General features: G+C 38.5%; 1 protein-coding gene across 2 annotated transcripts in view; it reads right to left on the reverse strand.

Moving 5' to 3' along the window:
* Positions 1-22,930, reverse strand: part of LIN9 (lin-9 DREAM MuvB core complex component) — a 74,281-nt gene that overhangs the window by 38,205 nt on the left and 13,146 nt on the right. For both annotated transcript variants that reach the window (XR_014818247.1, XM_021064413.2), the window contains exons 5-6: positions 8,465-8,598; positions 6,210-6,335 (exon numbers count right to left, since the gene is read on the reverse strand). Coding sequence is in view for 1 of the 2 variants with exons in the window: in XM_021064413.2 (XP_020920072.1) it covers positions 6,210-6,335; positions 8,465-8,598 (260 nt within the window). In the remaining variant the exon portion in view is untranslated. The remainder of the gene's footprint in view (positions 1-6,209; positions 6,336-8,464; positions 8,599-22,930) is intronic.

Here is a 22,930-nt window from a genome sequence, read left to right on the forward strand (position 1 = left end):
AAAAAAAAAGAATCTGCTGCTATAAAAGATGTTATAGCACCTTTATTCATAATTGCTAAAACTTAGTTTTTTTTTTTTTGTTTTTGTCTTTTGTTGTTGTTGCTATTTCTTGGGCCGCTCCCACGGCATATGGAGGTTCCCAGGCTAGGGGTCTAATCAGAGCTGTAGCCACCGGCCTACGCCAGAGCCACAGCAACACGGGATCTGAGCCGCGTCTGCAACCTACACCACAGCTCAAGGCAACACCAGATCATTAACCCACTGAGCAAGGGCAGGGACCGAACCCGCAACCTCATGGTTCCTAGTCGGATTCGTTAACCACTGCGCCACAACGGGAACTCCCATAATTGCTAAAACTTAGAATCAACTGAGATGTCCTTTAGTAGGTAAATGAATAAACTGGTATATCCAGCACTAAAAAGAGTGAGTTATCAAACTGTGCAAAGTCATGAAGGAACCTGAAATGCATTCTACCAAAGAATATGAAAGAGGCCAATGTGAAAAGGCTACATGCTGTGTGATCCAAATATACGATAACATTCTGGAAAACGCAAAAGCTATGGAGACAATAAAAGGATCTGGGGGCAGTGAAAATACTCTGTTAAATATTATAATGGTGGACATATGCCATTAAACATTTGTCAAAACCTCAAAGAATGTACAACACCAAGAGTGAACTCTAATGTAAACCATGGATTTTGCATGATTATGACACACTGATGCAGGTTCATCAACTGTAACAAATGTACCCCTCTGATAAAGGATATTAAAAATGGGGAGAGCCTATGTATGTCCTGGGGCTGGATGTATATGGGAAATCTCTGTATCTTCCTCTCAATTTTGTTGTAAACCTAAAATTGCTCTAAAAAATTAGTCTTGGAGTTCCCGTCGTGGCGCAGTGGTTAATGAATCCACTAGGAACCATGAGGTTGCGGGTTCGATCCCTGCCCTTGCTCAGTGGGTTAAGGACCCGGCGTTGCCGTGAGCTGTGGTGTAGGTTGCAAACGCGGCTCGGATCCTGATCCTGCGTTGCTGTGGCTCTGGCGTAGGCCGGCAGCTACACCTCTGATTAGATCCCTGGCCTGGGAACCTCCATATGCCAAGGGAGCAGGCCCAGAAAAGACAAAAAAAAAAAAAAAAAATTTAGTCTTTAAAAAAAAAGAAACAGTTTTGTTTTTTTTTTTTTTTGTCTTTTTGCTATTTCTTGGGCCGCTCCCACGGCATATGGAGGTTCCCAGGCCAGGGGTCTAATCAGAGCTGTAGCCACCGGCCTACGCCAGAGCCACAGCAACGCGGGATCCGAGCCGCGTCTGCAACCTACACCACAGCTCACAGCAACGCCGGATCGTTAACCCACTGAGCAAGGGCAGGGACCGAACCTGCAACCTCATGGTTCCTAGTCGGATTCGTTAACCACTGCGCCATGACAGGAACTCCAGAAACAGTTTTTTAAGAGTGGTTATACCGGGGTGGGGGGAGGGAAAAAAAAAAAAAAAAGAGTGGTTATACCATTTTATATTCCCATTAGTGGTGGATATAATAGTTCAAGTTTTCCTATAGCCTCACCAGCAGCTGGTATGCTTAGTCTTGTAAAGTTTCAGCACTGTGGTTTTAATTTGCATTTTTCTAATGACCAATTATGTTGAATATCCTCTCAAGTGTTTATTTGATATCCTTATATCATTAGTGAACCACCTACTCAAATCTTTTGTCAATATGTTAAATGGGCTGTATGATTCTCATTACTGAATTTTCAGAGTTCTTCGTACATTCTGGATATAATATACACTTTTAGATATCAAATTTTATTTAAATAGTATTTGTGCATAGTTAATACATTCATAGACTTCTAATTTAAAGTTTCAAAAGACACTGAAAACTGCTATCTCTGTTCCTCAGTTTCCTGTTTTTGTCTTCCAGAGGATTCTGATTGTAAGTTTAATACATGTCCTTCATGATATTTTGGGCATACACAAGGAAAAAATGTTTATGTTCTTTTCCTATTTTTCTCAAACGACTACAGTATCCTGTTGTGTACTTTGCTTTCTTTCTTTCTTTCTTTCTTTTTTTTTTTTTAGGTCTATACCTGAGGCATATGGAAGTTCCCGGGATAGGGGTCGAATCAGAGCTGCAGCTGCTGGCCTACACCACAGCCCAGCAATGTGGCATCCGAGCGGTGTCTACGACCTACACCACAGCTCATGGCAACTGCCGTATCCTTAACCCACTGAGCAAGGCCAGGGATCGAACACACATCTGCATGAATACTAGTCGGGTTTATTTTCACCGAGCCACAATGGAACCCCTATTTTAATTTCTTTCTTTTTCTTTTCTTTTTTTTTTTTGTCTTTTTTAGGGCTGCACCCTTGGCATATGGAGGTTCCCAGGCTAGGGATTGAATCAGAGCTGCAGCTGCCAGCCTTCACCATAGCCACAGCAACGCAGGATCTGAGCCCCATCTTCGACCTATGCCACAGCCCACAGCAATGCCAGATCCTTAACCCACTGAGCAAGGCCAGGGATTGAACCCACACTCTCGTGGACACTAGTCGGGTTCATTAACCACTGAGCCATGACAGGAACTCCCTAATTTGCTTTCTTAAAGAATCTTAGCAGTCACTTCTATATCAGTACATAAGAAACTTCCCTTGATTTTAAGTTAAATGATTTGAGTTTTCTACTCTACTGAGGTACATTAAATAATCATTCCCCTATTTATGGACACTTAAGTTTTTGCCAATCTTTTGCTACTATAATACTGCAAAACTAATTTTATTCACATCATTTTACCCACATACAAGTATTTCTGTGATATAAATTAGAAGTACTAGGTCAAAGGGTATGGAAATTTGAAATTTGACAGATATTATCAAATTGCCATCCACAGAGGTTATATAAATTTAGTCTCTCACCAGCAAGAGTGACTTTTTTACCACACCACTGCCAACCTAAGATACTAAAACTTTATGAACTCTGTAGATCTGTAATTAATAATAGTATCTCAGCATACTCTGATTTTATATTTCTCATTATGAGTAAGACTGAAGTGTTTTTATTATTATTTATTTTTCTTTTTAGGGCTGCACCTGCGCCATATGGAAGGTCCTGGGCTAGGGGTGGAATTGGAGCTGCAGGAGCCAGCCTATGCCACAGCAACAGCCACAGCAATGCTGGATCCAGATCCGAGCCGCATCTGCAACTTATGTACAGCTTGCAGCACACGGGATCCTTAACCTACTGAACAAGGCCAAGGATGGAACCAACATCTTCATGGACACTATGTCAAGTTCTTAACCCACTGAGCCACAATTGGAACTCCAAGACCAAACTCTTCATCTGTTTAGAAGACTCAATTCTTTTTCTTTTCTTATGTACTGTCTATATAAACAGATATTTTTATTATGGGTTATATGCTTATTTAAATTGATTCATAGTTCTTCACATATTAGAAAATTAATCTGGTAATAAAAGCTATAAATATTTCTGTCATTGTCTTTTGACTTTGTTTATGGAATTTTTGGGTGAAAGAGCAATGCAACATGTTCTAATTTTTATGAAGTCAAATTTATCAACATTTTCTTTTATGGTTTCTCACTTTGGGGCTTGTTAGAAAGACTTGCTCCAATTTAAGATCAATCAAAACTCTCCTACAGATTTCCCTAGTAGTTTTACTGCTTTGTTTTAAAACAGTTGAATCTCTGATCCTTTTCAAATCTTTTCTGGTGTAAGTATGAGGTATAAAACCAACTTGTGGGAGTTCCCGTCGTGGCGCAGTGGTTAACGAATCCGACTAGGAACCATGAGGTTGCGGGTTCGGTCCCTGCCCTTGCTCAGTGGGTTAACGATCCGGCGTTGCCCTGAGCTGTGGTGTAGATTGCAGACGCGGCTCGGATCCCGCGTTGCTGTGGCTCTGGCGTAGGCCGGTGGCTACAGCTCCGATTCAACCCCTGGCCTGGGAACCTCCATATGCCGTGGGAGCGGCCCAAAGAAATATCAAAAAGACAAAAAAAAAAAAAAAAAAAAACCAACTTGTGTTTTCTTAGATTGCTTCTGAGTAATCTCAGTATCCATTAAGGAAATTAACTTGCTTCTCCCCTATGTGTCTGAGATGCAAACACTACTATCATGCATTAAATTCCTGTAGACATCTTGGATTCTATCTGGACTTTCTCTCCTTTTATATTCATGTTGCTATTCATGTACCCCTACAACATCATTTTGATTATGATCACATTACAATCTACTTTAATATCTGATAAATGTAGCCTCCCTTCATTACTTGCTTCTTCAGAATTTTCCTGGATCTTCCTGCTTGATTTCTCTACTCTAATATGTGAATTTTAGAATTAGTTCATCTGGTTAAAAAAAAAAGTGGAGGGGCTACTGATATCTTTTTATTGGGACTGATTTTAGGATGCTGAGTATTCCTACCCAATATTCTCATTTCTACCCTGCAAATTTCCCATTAAGCTCCTTCCTGGTATTTTATTTTACTTTTTTCAAGGATATTCCAGGAAGTATACTGTGTCAATAATTTTGTAGTGTAACTCAACTTCCTGAGAGGAAAGAAAAACTACAAACTTGTGTTGAAAATAAAGACTTCATTTCAACTGTTAATTTACCTTGATGAAGTAAGGGCTATAAAATTCAACAATGTTATGGAGGTCCCGTCGTGGCTCTGTGGTTAACGAATCCAACTGGGAACCATGAGGTTGCGGTTCGATCCCTGCCCTTGCTCAGAGGGCTAAGGATCCGGCACTGTGGTGTAGGTCACAGATGCAGCTTGGATCCCGTGTTGCTGTGGCTCTGGCGTAGGCCAGTGGCTACAGCTCCGATTTGACCCCTAGCCTGGGAACCTCCATATGCCAAAGGAGCAGCCCAAGAAAAGGCAAAAAGACAAAAAAAAAAAAAAAAAAAAAAAAAAAAAATTCAACAACTTTATGGCAAGATAATAGAGGATAAGTTAACAAAAGAAATATTATAATGACACTTGAATTGCAGAATTATAACAGATAAAATGTATAGTGACTAATATCTCATTCTGACCATAATTAGAAACACTGTAGCTCAATGTACTCAAACATGTAAAGGCACAGCAGAAAGTCCTCAAATGGCCTGAAGTAATTACCAAAGACCATAGATTGCCTGTATGAAACATACTATCGCACCACGTTTTAATTTGTTCTCATGAACTAGGGAAATATTTAAAACATCAGTAGCAATGTCACCTTTCAATCCAAGGTGTCACCTTTTTTACCAACAGAAATCATTAAAACTAAATTCCATTTCTACTTGTCCAAGTCACTTTATATTTCCAAGCCGTCCCTGAATTTCCCCACAAATTAAAAGGAAAGTCTTCCATATGCTTTTATTAGACAGAATATGAGAACTAATGACCTACCATTCTGCAAAATTTCATTCAGAAGTAATATAAGGTTTTCTGATGTGTAAGATAATACTAGAAAAGGAAAAGTAGTTTCACATGAAAAGTAATTCTCAGAAAGTAATGTATTGGATATATTTACGTGATTTCTATTTTTATATAAAGTACAATATGCATTTGTGGATGTAGTTCCTATTGTGGCTCAGTAGAAATGAATCTGACTAGTATCCACCAGGACACAGGTTCAACCTCCGGTCTCGCTCAGTGGGTTAAGGATCCAGCATCATCATGAGCTGTAGTGTAGGTCGAAGACACAGCTCCGATCCTGCATTGCTGTGGTTGTGGTGAAGGCTGGCAGCTGAAGCTCTGATTTGACCCCTGGCCTGGGAACTTCATGTGCTATGGGTACAGCCCGGAAAAGACCCAAAAAAAAAAAAAAAAAAAAAGGTACAATATGCATTTGTGGAAGGTCTCGAGGTGATAAAAAGTTTTACAAAAGATAATAACACAGTATATATCACCTTACAGCTTCATTAAATGCTTTTTTTAGTACCTTGTTAAATATTTTTTGAAACATGGTGGAGCATATATAACAAAATTTTGTTCAAGCCTGTGATCCGAACAAAAATGAAATTGTGCAATTATAAGATACATAAGCATAAAAAGCACCAACATTAACATTGGTCAATAGGAAATATTTAACATATAACTAATTATTCTGAAAAGCTATGTTTTGGTACTAGGCCTTTTGAAGATAAAAAAATCAATATGATAATGCTACTACCAACTAATTTACTAATTTTATTTTAAATAAAAACATTTTTACCTCCGGGGTTTCCCCATAAGTCGCCTGATTTTTCCCCACTCTACTCTTGTTAACTTTCTAGTTTTCAAATTAGGAAAAGATTCCTTTAGACATACACAGAAATCATTGTCACCTTCAAAAAGTGGTCTGTAAAACAAAAATAGTATTTTAACAGTTAATATACAATGTGTTACTTAAGAGACAAAATTCAAAACATTCATTTCAATTTACAACATATTAATCACAAGAAGCCAAACTTTCACTTCTATATATACAAAACAGGCACAAATTCCAAGTGCTAGAATTAAACTAAATCCTTTGCATTTATGAAACAAAAAATGTGTCAGTTATTCAAAAAATAGTATGTGTGCTTGAGATTTCAGGATGCACCTATTTTTGTTAAATCTGTTCTAGGAGTCTACCTCTGGGAAGCTATCCTAATACTATCATTATATCTGGTGAGGATAAACTGTGTTAGCTACAAAGTATCTTTGTCCCAAAGGCAATACCACCACCAAGGAATTCTCTTTGAGATTTAATCAGTTTTAGAAAATGGGGTGATTCTAGAGGGTTAGATCTGTTCTTAGGAAATCTAGAACTCAGATCATACTAGGACACCCTGCAAGCTCTCTTAAGCATATGGAAATCTTTGTGGACAAAAATAAAAACAATTTTATTCGTGAGCCTGTGAAACCAGAAATCAGTCTTAGCAATGACACATAAATGTCTTGAACTTAAATATGAATGTCCATGAGATCACAAGCTTCAGAGCAGGCAAATGGTAAGAGCAGAGAAAGGAAATAAAGATAAGTAGCCAGCAGAGTTTGCAGTGTGGTGCAGTTTAAGGATCTGGCATTGTCTCTGTGGCGGTGTGGGTTTGATCCTCCCACGTGGCTCGGCAGTAATGAATCTGACTAGTATCCATGAGGACACAGGTTGGATCCCTGGCCTCGCTTAGTGGGTTAAGGATCCAGCCTTGCCACAACTGTGGTGTAAGTCGCAGCTGTGGCTTGGAGTCAATCCCTGGCCCAGGAACTCCCATATTCTGTGCATGCAACCAAAAAAGAAAAAAAAAAAAAAAAAAAAGTAGCCAGCAAAGCAAGCACCACTGATTGGCATGGATTAGATTAGATTAGACTGCAGAGTGGATGAAAAATCCGAATTTTCGGAGTTCCCGTCGTGGCTCAGTGGTTAACAAATCTGACTAGGAACCATGAGGTTGCGGGTTCGATCCCTGGCCTTGCTCAGTGGGTTAGGATCCGGTGTTGCCGTGAGCTGTGGTGTAGCTTGCAGACGCAGCTCAGATCCTGCGTTGCTGTGGCTCTGGCGTAGGCTGGCAGCTACAGCTCTGATTAGACCCCTAGCCTGGGAACCTCCATATGCCATGGGAGCGGCCCAAGAAATGGCAAAAAGACAAAAAAAAAGAAAAAACCCAGAATTTTCCTCAATAAATTCTATTGCTGAATTACTAGATTTCACTCAAATTTCTTACTATGTTGTACATAAACTTTTATGTTTAACTAAAATGCATAAATATCATCCCCCAAACAGAAAGACTATCCTAAAAATTTTACTGAATCATTTTTACCATTAGTAACTGTTTCTCTACTATTATACTAGCATTTAAAATTCTCAAGGAGTTCCCATCACGGCTCAGTGGTTAACGAACCCAACTAGTATCCGTGAGGATACAGTTTCAATTCCTGGCCCAGCTCAGCTGGTTAAGGATCTCAGTGGGTTAAGGATCTGACGTTGCTGTGAGCTGTGGTGTAGGTCCCAGACACGGCTCGGATCCTGCATTGCTGTGGCTGTGGTGTAGGCTGGCGGCTACAGCTCCAATTCAGCTCCTAGCCTGGGAACCTCCATATGCCACCAGTGCAGCCCTATAAAGACCAAAAAATAAAAATAAAAAATAAAATAAAATAAATTAAAATAAAATTCCTGAGATTTATAAAACAAGTCACATTCACTGCAAATAATGGTGCTTTGTTTTGGAGTCTCTCCACTCCATGGTCTTTGTAAATTATAACATAGAAATTATACTTTTATTTGATTTTTCACAAAAAATGTATAACAACTTCTTTCCCAAAAGGGGGAGGAGAAAAGAAAACTATTAAAAATGGAAACTAATCAAACTAGAATGAGAAACAGAAAAAGAAATTCAGGGAAAAAAAAAGAATTGAAATACACTTCTAGAAAAGGTTGAGGCTTTTAATATTTGAAAACCTTAAACTTCTGGTTCAAGTGATATTTATGACGTGAGCCATGATACATACTTATCTATATTTGAGTAGAACCACTCATATATGCACCATTTATGTGCTTTGGGAAGCTTGAGCAAGTTACGTAATCGAAAACCAATCTTCTGTGAGGCCTTCTTATCCGGCGTTGACACTGCTGCCGTAAATTTCTATACAATAAAAAATTAGAGATTAATTATAGTTCCACTAAGTAAAAATGAACATCTGTAACACTGAATGAATTTGTAAAAAGGCAGATATGGTTAACTACTCAAAAAGATTCAACAATACTCAAAATGGAATATTTTGTTACTACTTAACAAATAAATGTTCTGCTTATTTTTTACAAAAGTAAAGCCTCCAGCTTCCTAACATACTTTAACAAGGAAGGTGAAATCTTTGCCACCACCATATTTGCACTGCAGTACAATTTCAATTTAGGTATGCAGAAAGAGGATTATAAATATATTCCTAGAGTTCTTGGGCCAGAAAAGACAAATAAGAACTCTGACACTATTGTGAGAGAGACGGAGAGAGAAAGAACATGCAGAAAATATCACTCATTTGTATGAATTTTTAAAATGCTTGGAAAGGAGTTCCTGTTGTGGCTCAGTGGAAACGAATCTGACTAGGAACTATGAGGTTGCAGGTTCGATCCCTGGCCTCACTCAGTGGGTTAAGGATCCTGTGTTGCCGTGAGCTGTGGTGTAGGTCGCAGATGCAACTTGGATCCAGCGTTGCTGTGGCTGTGGCATAGGCCAGGAGGCAGCTGGCCATTAGCTCCCATTAGACCCCTAGCCTGGGAACCTCCATATGCCATGGGTGCGGCCCTAAAAAGACAAAAAAATAAATAAATAAATAAAATGCTTGGAAAGATATTTTGTACTCAGGGATTGGAAGAATACTATTAAAATGTCCATACAACTCAAAGCAATCTACAGATTCAATGTAATCCCTATTAAAATCTCAATGGCGTGTTTTTTTTGCAGAAATAGAACAATAAACACTAACATTTTTATGAAACTACAAAACAACCTAAATTACAAAGGAATCTTGAGGAAAAAGAACAAAGTTGGAGGCATCAGCTACAGGAATCCAAACAGTATGAGACTAGCACAAAAACGACACACAGACCAATGGAACAGCTTGAGCCCAGAAATAAACCCCATGCATATATGGTCAACTCATATTTAACAAAAATACTCAATGGGGAAAAGACAGTCTCTTTGATAAATGATGTTGGAAATGGTTTTCATGTGCAAAAGAATAAAACTTCTAAAACTTCCTGTCTTATACCATTCACAAAAATTAACTCAAGAGGGATTAAAGTCTTAAATGTAATAGGACCTGAAACCATTAAATTCCTAGAAAAAAACACAGGGAAAAATCTTCTTGACATTAGTCTTGGCAATAATTTTTTGGAGATGACACCGAAAGCAAAAACAACAGAAGCAACAATCAGCAAGTGGGACTATATCAAACTAAAAAGGTTCTACACGGCCAGAGAAACAATCAACAAAATGAAAAGGCAGCCTACAGAATAGGGGAAAATATCTACAAAAATCACATATCTGATAAGGAGTTAATATCCAGGAGTTCCTATCGTGGCACAGCGGAAACAAATCCAACTAGTATCCATGAGGATGTGGGTTCAATCCCTGGCCTTGCTCAGTGGTTAAGGATCTGGTGTTGCCATGAGCTGTGGTGTAGGTTGCAGGTGCAGCTTGGATCCTGCATTACTGTTGCTGTGGCTGTGGTCAGAGCTGTAGCTCCAATTAGACCCCTAGCCTGGGAATCTCCATATGCTGCAGGTCCAGCCCTAAAAAGACAAAAATAAAATAAAATAAAATTAAATTAAATTAAAATAAAATAAAATAAAATAAATAAAATAAAATAAAAATTAAAAATGGGCAGAGGGAGTTCCCATTGTGGCTTAGCGAAAACTAATCTGACTAGTAACCATGAGGACGAAGGTTCGATCCCTGGCCTCGCTCAGTGGGTTAAGGATCCAGCCTTGCCACAGCTATGGTGTAGGTCACAGACATGGCTTGGATCTGGGGTTGCTGTGGCTGTGGTGTAGGCCAGCCGCTACAGATCTGATTCTGATTCAACTCCTAGCCTGGGAACCTCCATATACTGCAGGCACATCCCTAAAAAGACAAACAAACAAACAAAAAACCACAGAGGCTGAATAGACATTTTTCCACAGAAGACACACAAATGGCCAATGCATGAAAAGGTGCTCAACATCACTAATCATGAGAGAAATGCCACAGTGAGATATTACTCCACATCTGTCAGAATGACTACGATCAAAAAGGCAAGAAATATAGCAACAACAACAACAACAAAAGACAAAAAGACAAAAAGACAAAAAAAAAAAAAAAAAAAAAAAAGGAGTTCCCGTCGTGGCGCAGTGGTTAACGAATCCGACTAGGAACCATGAGGTTGCGGGTTCGGTCCCTGCCCTTGCTCAGTGGGTTAACGATCCGGCGTTGCCGTGAGCTGTGGTGTAGGTTGCAGACGCGGCTCGGATCCCGAGTTGCTGTGGCTCTGGCGTAGGCCGGTGGCTACAGCTCCGATTCAACCCCTAGCCTGGGAACCTCCATGTGCCGCGGGAGCGGCCCAAGAAATAGCAACAACAACAACAACAACAACAAAAGACAAAAAGACAAAAAAAAAAAAAAAAAAGGCAAGAAATAACATGTGGGAAAACAGAGAATTCCTGTGACCTGTTGGTAGAAATGTAAATTGGTCCAGCCAATATGCAAAATAGTATGGAAGGAAACTCCCTGGTGGCTCAGTGGGTTAAGGATTCAGCGTTGTCACTGCCAGGGCTCCAGTTACTGCTATATCATGAATTCAATCCCGGGCCCTGGAATTTCAACATGCCACAGGCACAGCAAAAAAAAAAAAAAAAAAAAAAAAAAATTTAATTTAAAAAACAACAACAAATGGCATGAAAGTTCTCAAAATATTAAAAATAAGGTACCACATGGTCCAGTAATTCTATTGCTGGGTATTTATCAAAAGGAAATGAACTCACTATCTCCAAAAGATACATGCACCTTCATGTTTATTGCAGTATTATTTACAATAGCCAAGGCACAGAAACAACTTAAGTGTCCACTAATGAATGAATGGATGAAGAAACTATAGTGTATACATATGTAATATTATTCAGCCATTAAAAAAGGAAATTTTTATTACCCAAGGCAATCTACAGATTCAATGCAATCCCTATCAAAATTACCAAGGACATTTTTCACAGAACTTGAACAAAATATTTTAAAGTTTGTTTGGAAGCACAAAAGACCCAGAATAACCAAAGACATCCTGAAAAAAAAAATGGAGTTGGAGGAATCAGGCTCCCTGACTTTAGACTATACTACAAAGCAAGAGTCATCAAAACTATATGGTACTGGCACAAAGACAGAAATATAGATCAGTGGAACAGGAGAGAAAGCCCAGAATTAAACCCATGCACCTACAGTCAACTAATCTGTGACAAAGGAGGCAAGAATATACAAGGAGAAAAGATAGCCTGTTCAATAAGTGGTGCTGGGAAAACTGGACAGCCACATGGAAAAGAATGAAATTAGAACATTTCCTAACACCATACACAAAAATAAACTCAAAATGGATTAAAGACCTAGATATAAGACCAGATACTATAAAACTCTTAGAGGAAAACATAGGCCAAACACTCTCTGACATAAACGACAGCAACATCTTCTCAGACCCATCTCTTAAGAGTAATGACGGTAAAAACAAACATAAACAAATGGGACTTAATTAAACTTAAAAGTTTCTGCACAGCAAAGGAAACCCTAAACAAAACAAAAAGACAACCCACAGAACAGGAGAAATTCTTTGCAAATGAATCGACTGACAAGGGATTAATCTCCAAAATTTATAAAAACCTCCTACAGCTCCATACCAAAAAAACAAACAACTCCATCAAAAAATGCGCAGAAGATCTAAACAGATGATTCTCCAAAGAAGACATACAGACGGCCAAAAAACACATGAAAAGATGTTCAACATCACTCATTATTAGAGAAATGCAAATCAAAACCACGATGAGGTACCACCTTACACCAGCCAGAATGGCCATCATCCAAAAGTCTACAAACAATAAGTGCTGGAGAGGATGTGAAGAAAAAGAAATCCTGCTACACTGTTGGTGGGATTGTAAATTGGTGCAACCACTGTGGAAAACAGTATGGAGATTACTCAGAAAACTGAAAATAGAACCTACCATTTGATCCAGCAATCCCAATCCTGGGCATCTATCCAGAGAAAACCATGACTTGCAAAGAAAGACACATGTGCTCCAATGTTCATTGCAGCACTATTTGCAATAGCCAAGACATGGAAACAACCTAAATGTCCATTGACAGAGGAGTGGATCAAGAAGAGGTGGTACATATACACAATGGAGTATTACCCAACCATTAAAAGGAATGAAATACCAGCATTTTTAGCAACATGGATGGACCTAGAAATTATCACGCTAAGTGAAGTCAGTCAGACAATGAGACACCAACATCAAATGCTATCACTTACATGTGGAATCTGAAAAAAGGACACAATGAACTTCTTTGCAGAACAGATACTAACTCACAGACTTTGAAAAACTATGGTTTCCAAAGGATAGAGGTTGGGGGGTGGGGGGATGCTGGGGGCCTGGGATGGAAATGCTATATCATTATACAACTATAAATATAATAAATCCATTGAGTAATAAAAAAAAATTTTTTAAAGGAAATTTTGCCATTTGTGACAACATGGATAAGCCTTAAGGACATTATGCTGAGTGTAATACATCAGAAAAAGATAAACACCATATAATCTTACTTATGTGTATAATCTGGGGAGAAAAAAACCCACCCCACCCCCCAAATAAAAACCCAGTGGACACAGAGAATAGATTGGTGGTTGCCAGAGACCGAGGGGGGGGTGAAATGAATAAAAAAGGTCAAAATGTACAAACCTCCAGTTATAAAATAAATAAGGTGTGAGGATGTCATGTACAGCACAGTGATTATACTGTACCATATATCTGAAAGTTGCTAAGAGAATAAATTTTTAAAGTTCTCATCACAAGAAAAAAATTATGTAACTAAGGTGACGGATGTTGATTAGGCTTACTGTGATGATAGTTTCACAATATATACAAATAGTGAAATCATTAGGTTACAATACCTGAAACTAATATGTCAATTATATCTTTTTAAAAAAGCTTAAAAAACACCATCAGAACATCAAAAGAACACAACATAGCCAAGCAGAACTCATGCCAAGCATACAGAATGGGAATTCTCTGGTGGTCTAGTGGTCAAGGATTCCGTGGTGCCACTGCTGTGGCTCAGTTTCGATCCCTGGCCCAGGAACTTACACATGCTGTGGGTGCAGCCAAAAAAAAAAAAAAAAACAAGAATGGGCCAGTTTAAAAAAACACCTATTAATATAATCCGCCATTATTAAGAAATCAAAATAATAAAAATCACTTCCACTGATGCTAAAGACATTTGATAAAATTCAATATCCATCTTTAAAAAATACTCTTAATGGAATAAAAAGAGACAAAAATGACTGAAAAAAAAAAAACCAACATGCCAGCCTCCCTCCAGAAGTGTAACACTGAGTACGCCAGCGCAGTGGGCACCAGCTTCCCTGCCTATGGACCCTAGAAGCTACTGCGCCTCAGCTCTCTGATGTACACTTTTCCATTAGAAGCTCTTCGAAGGGACAAGCAGTTTAAAAACAGTGAAATGGAAAGCAAGTGTTGTGGTCATCCAGAGTTATGCTCCTCGTCAACAACGTATACATTCCTGCTGGGGCCATGTTCACTGCTTTAAGCTCAAGTTGAATCCTACTCGTAAAATATTCAGCCAATGAAGAAAAACAAACATGATTATCTTCCAACTACTGTGAATGTGTGCTCAGAATTGGTGAAGTTGGTTTTCTGTGAGCTTGTGTCTTTCTGAGTTATAAAAAAAGATCATCAAAATAGAATCTTGAGATGTAGTTCCTGGAAGAAATTCTCTAATTTCATGGAGGTGGTCCATTACCACCTTTCTTTATTTCCTGAATAATTTGATTGTCTTCTATGTCCTTTCCTATCTTCAGCCTGCCATGGCTTTTATCTTCTCAGATTTTAACATTATAACAACAGCTTTTTATTCAGAATAGAGCTGAAATATGTAACTTGTTATGAAAGCATATATCATATTGTAAAAACAGCACAGCCTTGTTTCAGATGATATACCCTCTGAATCCCAAGGCCAGGACTGTCTTCCTAATTGGCTTGTTGTATTGGCCATATTGTTTAAACCATCTGGAAAGGAGCTGCAGTGCTAGCCTGTCTGAATCCTCTGCAATTTAATGTCTGATATGTTTTCTCTTAATATCTTGGGAAAAAAAAAAGAGATGATTGACTGGGTTTTAATTCTTTAAATTTTTACTGCCAGATTTTCAATGAAGAATTCATTAGCTTTTTTGTTGTGGGGGGTGAAGAATCTCTATATACTTAGCCTTAGAACCAAGAAGTTTCTAAGGTAAGTTTTTTGTCTTTTTGAGGACCGCACCTGCGGCATATGGAGGTTCCCAGGCTAGGGATCTAATCGGAGCTACAGCTGCCAGCCTATGCCACAGGCACACCAACGCCAGATCTGAGGTGAGTCTTTGACTTACACCACAGCTCACGGCAATGTCGGATCTTTAACCCACTGAGCAAGGCCAGGGATCAAACCCACAACCTCATGATTCCTAGTCGGATTTGTTTCCGCTGCACCACGACAGGAACTCCCCAAAATCTTTTTTATTAAATTATTTGAGATGAGTACCTGATTTAAGCTCTATCTGGCAGAGGATTTGCATGAGGAATCTAGTCAATATTATAGTTAATAAGAATGACAAATTTTCAAAATTTCCAAGCGTTATCACTAAACTTTCCTATCTCCAAGAGGACCTTGGAGCAGCAAATGGAGGTTCCCAGGCTAGAGGTTGAATTGGAGCTACAGCTGCCGGCCTGCACCACAGCCACAGCAACTTGGGATCTGAGCTAAGTCTGCTATCTACACCACAGCTCACAGCAACGACTGATCCTTAACCCACTGAGTGAGCCAGGGATCAAACCCACAACCTCATGGTTACTAGTCAGATTCATTTCCACTGCGCCAAAACGGGAACTCCTAAACATTTTTAAGTTTAAATAAGCTCTACTGGAGTTCCCATCGCGGCGCAGTGGTTAACGAATAGAAAAGCCAAAAAAAAAAAAAAGGATCTGCTAAAAAGCAAAGGCCAGAGTGTCCCAAGGTCATACAGGATACAGGTATTTAACTCGTTTAATTTGTTACTTGATGATAATGATGAGGATAATGATAAAAATAAAATTAACTTTTTGCTAAAAAAAAAAAAAAAAAAACAAACACATATATACCAAAAGTAGTACCTGGAGGAAATTTTTTTTTTTTTTTTTGTCCTTTGTCTTTTTGTCTGTTGTCGTTGTTGTTGTTGCTATTTCTTGGGCCGCTCCCGCGGCATATGGAGGTTCCCAGGCTAGGGGTTGAATCGGAGCTGTAGCCACCAGCCTACGCCAGAGCCACAGCAACGCGGGATCCGAGCCGCGTCTGCGACCTACACCACAGCTCACGGCAACGCTGGATCGTTAACCCACTGAGCAAGGGCAGGGACCGAACCCGCAACCTCATGGTTCCTAGTCGGATTCGTTAACCACTGCACCACGACGGGAACTCCCTTTTTTTTTTTTTTTTTTTTTTTGTTTTTGGGAAAATTTTTTTTTTTGTCTTTTTGCCATTTCTTGGGCCGCTCCTGCGGCATATGGAGGTTCCCGGGCTAGAGGTCTAATCAGAGCTGTAGATGCCAGCCTACGCCAGAGCCACAGCAATGTGGGATCCGAGCCACATCTGCAAGCTACACCACAGTTCACGACAACACCGGATCCTTAACCCACTGAGCAAGGCCAGGGATCGAACCCGCAACCTCACTTCTTAGTCGGATTTGTTAACCACTGAGCCACGACGGGAACTCCAGAAAATTTAATTTATTTGGTAAATGCTTATATTAGAGCAAAAGAATGATCTCAAATAAATAACTTTCTACCTTAGGAAATATGAAAAAGAACAAAGAAAACCCAAAGCAAGCAGAGGAAGAAAATAATAAAAATTAGAGCAGAATAGAAATAAAAAATAGAAAACTTAGAGTACCCATTGTGGCTCAGCAGAAACAAATCAAACTAGTATCCATGAGGATGCTGGTTTGACTCCTGGCCTTGCTCAGTGGGTTAAGGATCAGGTGTTTCTGTGAGCTGTGGTGTAGGTTGCACACATGGCTTGGATCCTGCATTGCTGTGGCTGTGGTGTAGGCTGGTTGTGGTGTGAGCTGGCAGCTACAGCTCCAATTTGACCCCAGGACTGGAACTTCCATATGCCGTCGGTATGGCCCTAAAAAGAAAAGAAAAAAAAAAAAAAAGAAAACCAATTGAGAAAAATCAGTAAGACCAAAAATTCTTTGAAAAAACTGACAAAATTGATAAACCTTTATTTTAGCAAGACTGATCAAGAAAATAAAAAGATGAATACCTTCTTAACCTGCAAAACACATTTCTTCCCATTCCAATCCAAAAGTTAACATCATTTTCAATGTTAAAATTCTAAAAAATTCTCATTAAAGTGAGGAATATGACAAAAATATTGATTATCATTCCTATTTTTTTAACATTGTTTTGATGGAATTAGCCAATTAAATAAAAGGAATGAAAACTGAAAAGAGAAGATAAAAACACCATAATTTTTAGGTGATAATGACTTCTCTAAAAAAACTCAACTAAAGGAGTTCCCATCGTGGCTCAGTGGTTAACGAATCTGACTAGGAACCATGAGGTTGCAGGTTCGATTCCCAGCCTCGCTCAGTGGGTTAAGGATCCGGTGTTGCTGTGAGCTGTGGTGTAGGTCGCAGACTCGGCTCAGATCCTGCGTTGCTGTGGCTGTGGCATAGGCAGGAAGCAACAGCTCTAATTAGACCCCTAGCCTGGGATCCTCCATATGCCATAGGTGCAGCCCTAGAAAAGACAAAAAGACAAAAAAAAACAAAAAAACAAAAACCTCAACTATAACTTTAACTATTCCCCAAGAAAATCAACTATAACCATTAAAATTTTTAAGATGATTTAATAAAGTGGGAGAATACAAAGTTGATATACAAAAATCTCTTTAAAAATCATTATCATTTCTATATATACATGAGAATAAATTAGACAATAAAACAGAAGAAATATCCTGTTTATGACAGCAAAAATGACAAGAACAAAAATATTAAATACCTACGAATACACTTAAGAAGTGTGCAAGATTGGAGTTCCCATTGTGGTGCAACGGAAACGAATCTGACTAGTATCCATGAGGACATAGTTTTGATCCCTGGTCTTGGTCAGTGGGTTAAGGATCTGGCGTTGCCATGAGCTGTGGTGTAAGTCAGACACAGCTCAGATCTGGCATTGCTGTGGCTGTGCTGCAAGCCAGCAGCTACAATTCCGATTAGACCCTTTGCCTGGGAACCTCCATATGCCACATGTACAGCCCTAGAAAGACCAAAAAAAAAAAAAAAAAAAAGTACAAGATTGACACAGAAAAAAACAGTCTACTGAGGGAAAGTAAGGCTCAAATAAGTGCAACTACAACCAGTCCTGGATGGGTAGTTTCAATGTTACATGTCATATCCCCCAAATTAATTTATATTTGTGCAATATCAATGAAAATCCCAAAAGAATTTTTTTCCTAGTCAAGTTGATTTTAAAGTTCATGCGGAAAAATAAATGTGGAAGAATACTTAGAAAAGTCTTTAAAAAGAGTAAGTAATAATGTCATATCAGAGATCAAAACAATTAAGTTACATTAATACAATCTGACACTAGTACATACAAAGACATACTAGACATAAAGAGATAGAAAGCCTAGAAATAATCCCAAATATATACAGGAATTTAGCTTGTGATGCAGGCAGCATTTTAAACAGATGTATAAAAAATGGATTACTCAGTAAATGTTACTCAGGACAACTTAAGTAGTCCTCTGGAAAAAAAATCAGGTTGCAGTCTTACTGCATTCCTCACTCCAAAATAAATTCCAGATGGACTAAAGATTTAAAGATTTTTAATGAAATAAGAAGAAATATAAGAGAATTCTAAAACTATAAATTTTAGGCTAGGGAAGATCTTTATATGAGAATAAAATCAAAAAGTCCTTAAAAGGAAACACAAGTTACATCCGAACCTCAGAATTTTTTCAATCCTCCATGGTGAAAAATATAGAAACGGAACAAAAGACACTGTGCCACTGTGGCACAGTTGGTGAAGAATCAGACTGCAGCAGCTCAGGTCACTGTGGAGGTGTGGGTTTGACCCCCTGCCCTGTGCAGTGGGTTAAAGGATCCAGCATTGCCACAAGTGCAGTGTAGGTTGCAGCTGCGGCTTGGATTCAATCCCTGGCCTGGGAACTTCCTTATGCCATGGGAGCAGCCATAAAAAAAAAAGCAAAAGACAAACTACAAACTCTGAAAAAAATTATAAGCAGTATAAGTAACCAAAGGGCTAATACTCTTAATATATGCAAAATTCTTTCAAACCAATAAGAAAATTAACAACATTCTAATGAAAAATGGGAGAAAGACAGTTTATGGTAAAGTTTTTAAACATATATGAAAAGTATCTCAACATCACTCACAGATGAAATGACAGCTAAAACAAGTGAGATGGTAGTATCAGATTAGCAAAAATCTAAATGTTTGGTTATATACTGAGTTGACACGCATTAGGGAAAACAGGTACTGTGATATATTATCAGTTGAAAAGTATAAACCAGTACAACTTTTTTTTTCCTTTTTTTTTTGTCTTTTTAGGGCCACACCCACAACATATGGAGGTTCCCAGGCTAGGGGTCTAATCGGAGCTACAGCTGCCAGCCTATGCCACAGGCACAGCAATGCCAGATCTGAGCCAAATCTGTGACCTACACCACAGCTCACTGCAACACCAGATCCTTAACCCACTGAGCAAGGTCAGAGATCGAACCTCCAACTCACAGTTCCTAGTCGGATTAGTTTCTGCTGTGCCACGACGGGAACTCCGACAACCCCTTTAGAGAATAATTTGGCATTCTTAAAAACTTTAAATGTGCACATTCTGTGATCCAGCAATTAATTCCACATTTTAGGCACCTGTCCTAGAAAAACACTTGTAAATTTATACAAACATGCTTGGAATATTCACTATAGTATTGTTTGTAACTGAAAATTTAGAAACCATTTAAATGCCCATAAATAGGAGAATTTATAAATAAATTATGGTAGAAGATTGAGTACTGAGCAACAGCAAAAAGAAATGAAATATTGAAGTCTGTCTATTTAAATCAGTCAGCATGGCCAGATCTCAAGAACAGACTTTTGAGTGAAAAAATAAATTACAAAATGACGCCTGATACAGGATCATGAAAATAATACCATAAAATATAATTTTAAAACTACATACATGAACAATACCACGTATTTTCTATGAATACATATACAAAGTTTTAGAAATATTTAAAAGGTCTAAAAGGACAATAAAACTATAGCAGTTACCAATGGAAAAGGGAAGTAGACCTGGAGGGTGGGTGGAGGTCAAAATTAACTTTTTAAGAAGTTCCTGTTGTGGCTCAGTGGCAAAGAACCTGACTAGCATCCATGATGACACAGGTCTGATCCCTGCTTTGCTCTGTGGGTTAAGGATCCGGCGTTGCCATGAGCTGTGGTATAGTTTGCAGACACAGTCCAGATCTGGCGTTGCTGTGGTGCAGGCTGACATTTGCAGCTCCAATTCGACCCCTAGCCTGGGAATTTCCATATGCCATAGGTCCAGCCCTAAAAGACCAAAAAAATTAACTGTTTATGTATTTATTTATTTATTGGCTGCCCCACAGCACATGAGTTACTTACTGGGCCAGGGATCAGATCCAAGCCACAGCTGTGACCCTCGCTGGCAATACCAGATCCTTAACCCACTGCACTGGGCTGGGGATTGAAGCTGCATCCCAGTGCTCCAGAGATGTCGCTGATCCTGCTGCGCCACAGTGGGAACGCCTATTTATTTATTTATTTATTCATTCATTCATTTATTTTCTTCTTTGACCGTTGCAGAAGTTTCTGGGCCAGGGATCAAACCTGTGCCATAGCAGCGGCCCAAGACCTTCAGCGGCAACACTGGATCCTTAATCCACTGAACCACAAGAGAATTCGAACTTTTTATTTTTTACTATAAAACTTAACTGTGGAAAATTACAGATTTATAGAAAACTTGCAAAGATAGTAGAGAGCTCCCACATCCCCTTCACTCAGCTTTCCCTAATGTTAACATCTTACATGACCATGGTTTGTCAAAACTAAGAAATTAACATTGGTACAATCAGATTAACTAAATTATAAGACTTTATTTGGATTTCTCCAGTTTTCGAATAATGTTCCTTTTCTGTCCCAGAATCCAAATCAGGATACCACATTGTACATATAAAATTAACTTTTTTTTTTGCTTTTTAGGGCCACACCCTCAGCATATGGAAGTTCCTAGGCTAGGGGTCAAATCGCAGCTACCGCTGCCAGCCAACACCAGAGCTCACAGCAATTGAACCCGCATTCTCATGGATCTTAGTCGGGTCCATTAACGGCTGAATCACAAAGGGAACTCCCAAAAAATAACTTTTTAATTGTTAAAAAAAAAAACCCTACTTGGGAGTTTCCGTCCTGGCTCAGTGGTTAACAAATCCGACTAGGAACCACAAGGTTGCAGGTCCGATCCCTGGCCTTGCTCAGTGGGTTAAGGATCCGACGTTGCCGTGAGCTGTGGTATAGGTTGCAGACACGGTTCAGATTACGCGTTGCTGTGGCTCTGGTGTAGGCCGGCAGCTACAGCTCTGATTTGACCCCTAGCCTGGGAACCTCCATATGCCACGGGAGTGGGCCAAGAAATGGCAAAAAAGACAAAATGAAAACAAAAACAAAAAACCCTACTTAAAGTAGGTTTCTTTTTTTAAACAATTAAAAAGTTTATATATATATACACACATATATATATACATATATATATATATATACATACACATATATATATACTCACACACACATATATACATATATATGGTCACAAAGACCAGAGTTTTCCGTATGTGTGAAAATTTTCCTACAAACAGTTGGAGGGGAAAAAAAACTTTAAAAAACTTTGGAAATTTAAAAAACCTAAACAGAGTTAAGTCATCCAAATTATCCTAATAACACAGCTCTTCTAAAGTCAATACATAAAGCAGAAATCGACAGAACAATGCATATCAACCATAATAGAAAAAATAAAAACCTAAAAAAAATTTTAAAATAAAGTCAATACAAGAAATAGTTGTCATTCACCCTTATATCCAACATCTACTGAGCCAAGTAATGCATGCTGTGTATTAGTTGCAAGTGGGTCAAATTTTTAAGTTGAATTTTAGATGCTACTATGTATACTTGTCCTTGACATTTAAAAAAGTTTATATATTTTTGTTCATTTTACAGAGAGTGAATATATTTTACTATTTGAAATGATCATAATGGTATAAAAAAGTTATTTGGATTTTTTTTTGGTAGGGCATATTGGGGATATATGGGAATACATAATTCCCACCTATACCCTTGCTTTATTTGATGCCAAATCCTAGGTAGAGAAAAAAACCTATCTTACTATGATCATCCTACTGGAAAATCTTATAACACTTTTGAAAAAAAACATGAAAGGGAAGTAGGGAACAACTATATCAAAAATTATAAATTTCACAGGAGAAAATTACCTTAAAGATGAAATTTCCTTATCTAATTTTCAATCATTTCTTTGATTCTTACATGTCCCCTATGACTTTTCTTTAAAAAAATGTCAAAAATGAAGAAGGAAATATGATTTCATGCATATATTTTGGGATAAATGGGTATCTTCAAATTCTTCCCTCAGTGATAAAGTAAAATAATTTCTTCCCCTCTGATTTCCATGCACAACTGCAAACTGATTCCAATATGACAAAGCCACTTGCTTAACATTCACTATTTCCATGCTTAAAAGAAAAGTGTTAATACTGGCTCTCTACTCTGGTTTAAAGTCCATCAGTAAAATAATGGCTTTTTTTCGGTAACTAAAATAGGAGCTGAGCTGAAGCAGTGATTTCAAGAAAAGAACCTGTTACTCAAAATGGGATAGAAAGATAAAAATAAACTTTACTATGCTGAGCAACTGCTCACTTCCTTTCAATGAACCAAAAATTTTAATATATATTTATTTATTTGTTTTTTTAGGGCTGTACTCATAGCACATGGAGGTTCTCAGGCTAGGTCAAACAGAGCTACAGCTGTCAGCCTACACCACAGCCACAGCAACACAGGATCCAAGCTGTGTCTGCGACCTACACCACAGCTCATGACAATGCC

This window comes from Sus scrofa, chromosome 10, assembly GCF_054392235.1.
Source record: "Sus scrofa isolate SSC_HxYL_T2T_F1_AM1 chromosome 10, Sscrofa_HxYL_maternal_Yorkshire_Landrace_v2.0, whole genome shotgun sequence".
Lineage (NCBI taxonomy): Eukaryota > Metazoa > Chordata > Mammalia > Artiodactyla > Suidae > Sus > Sus scrofa.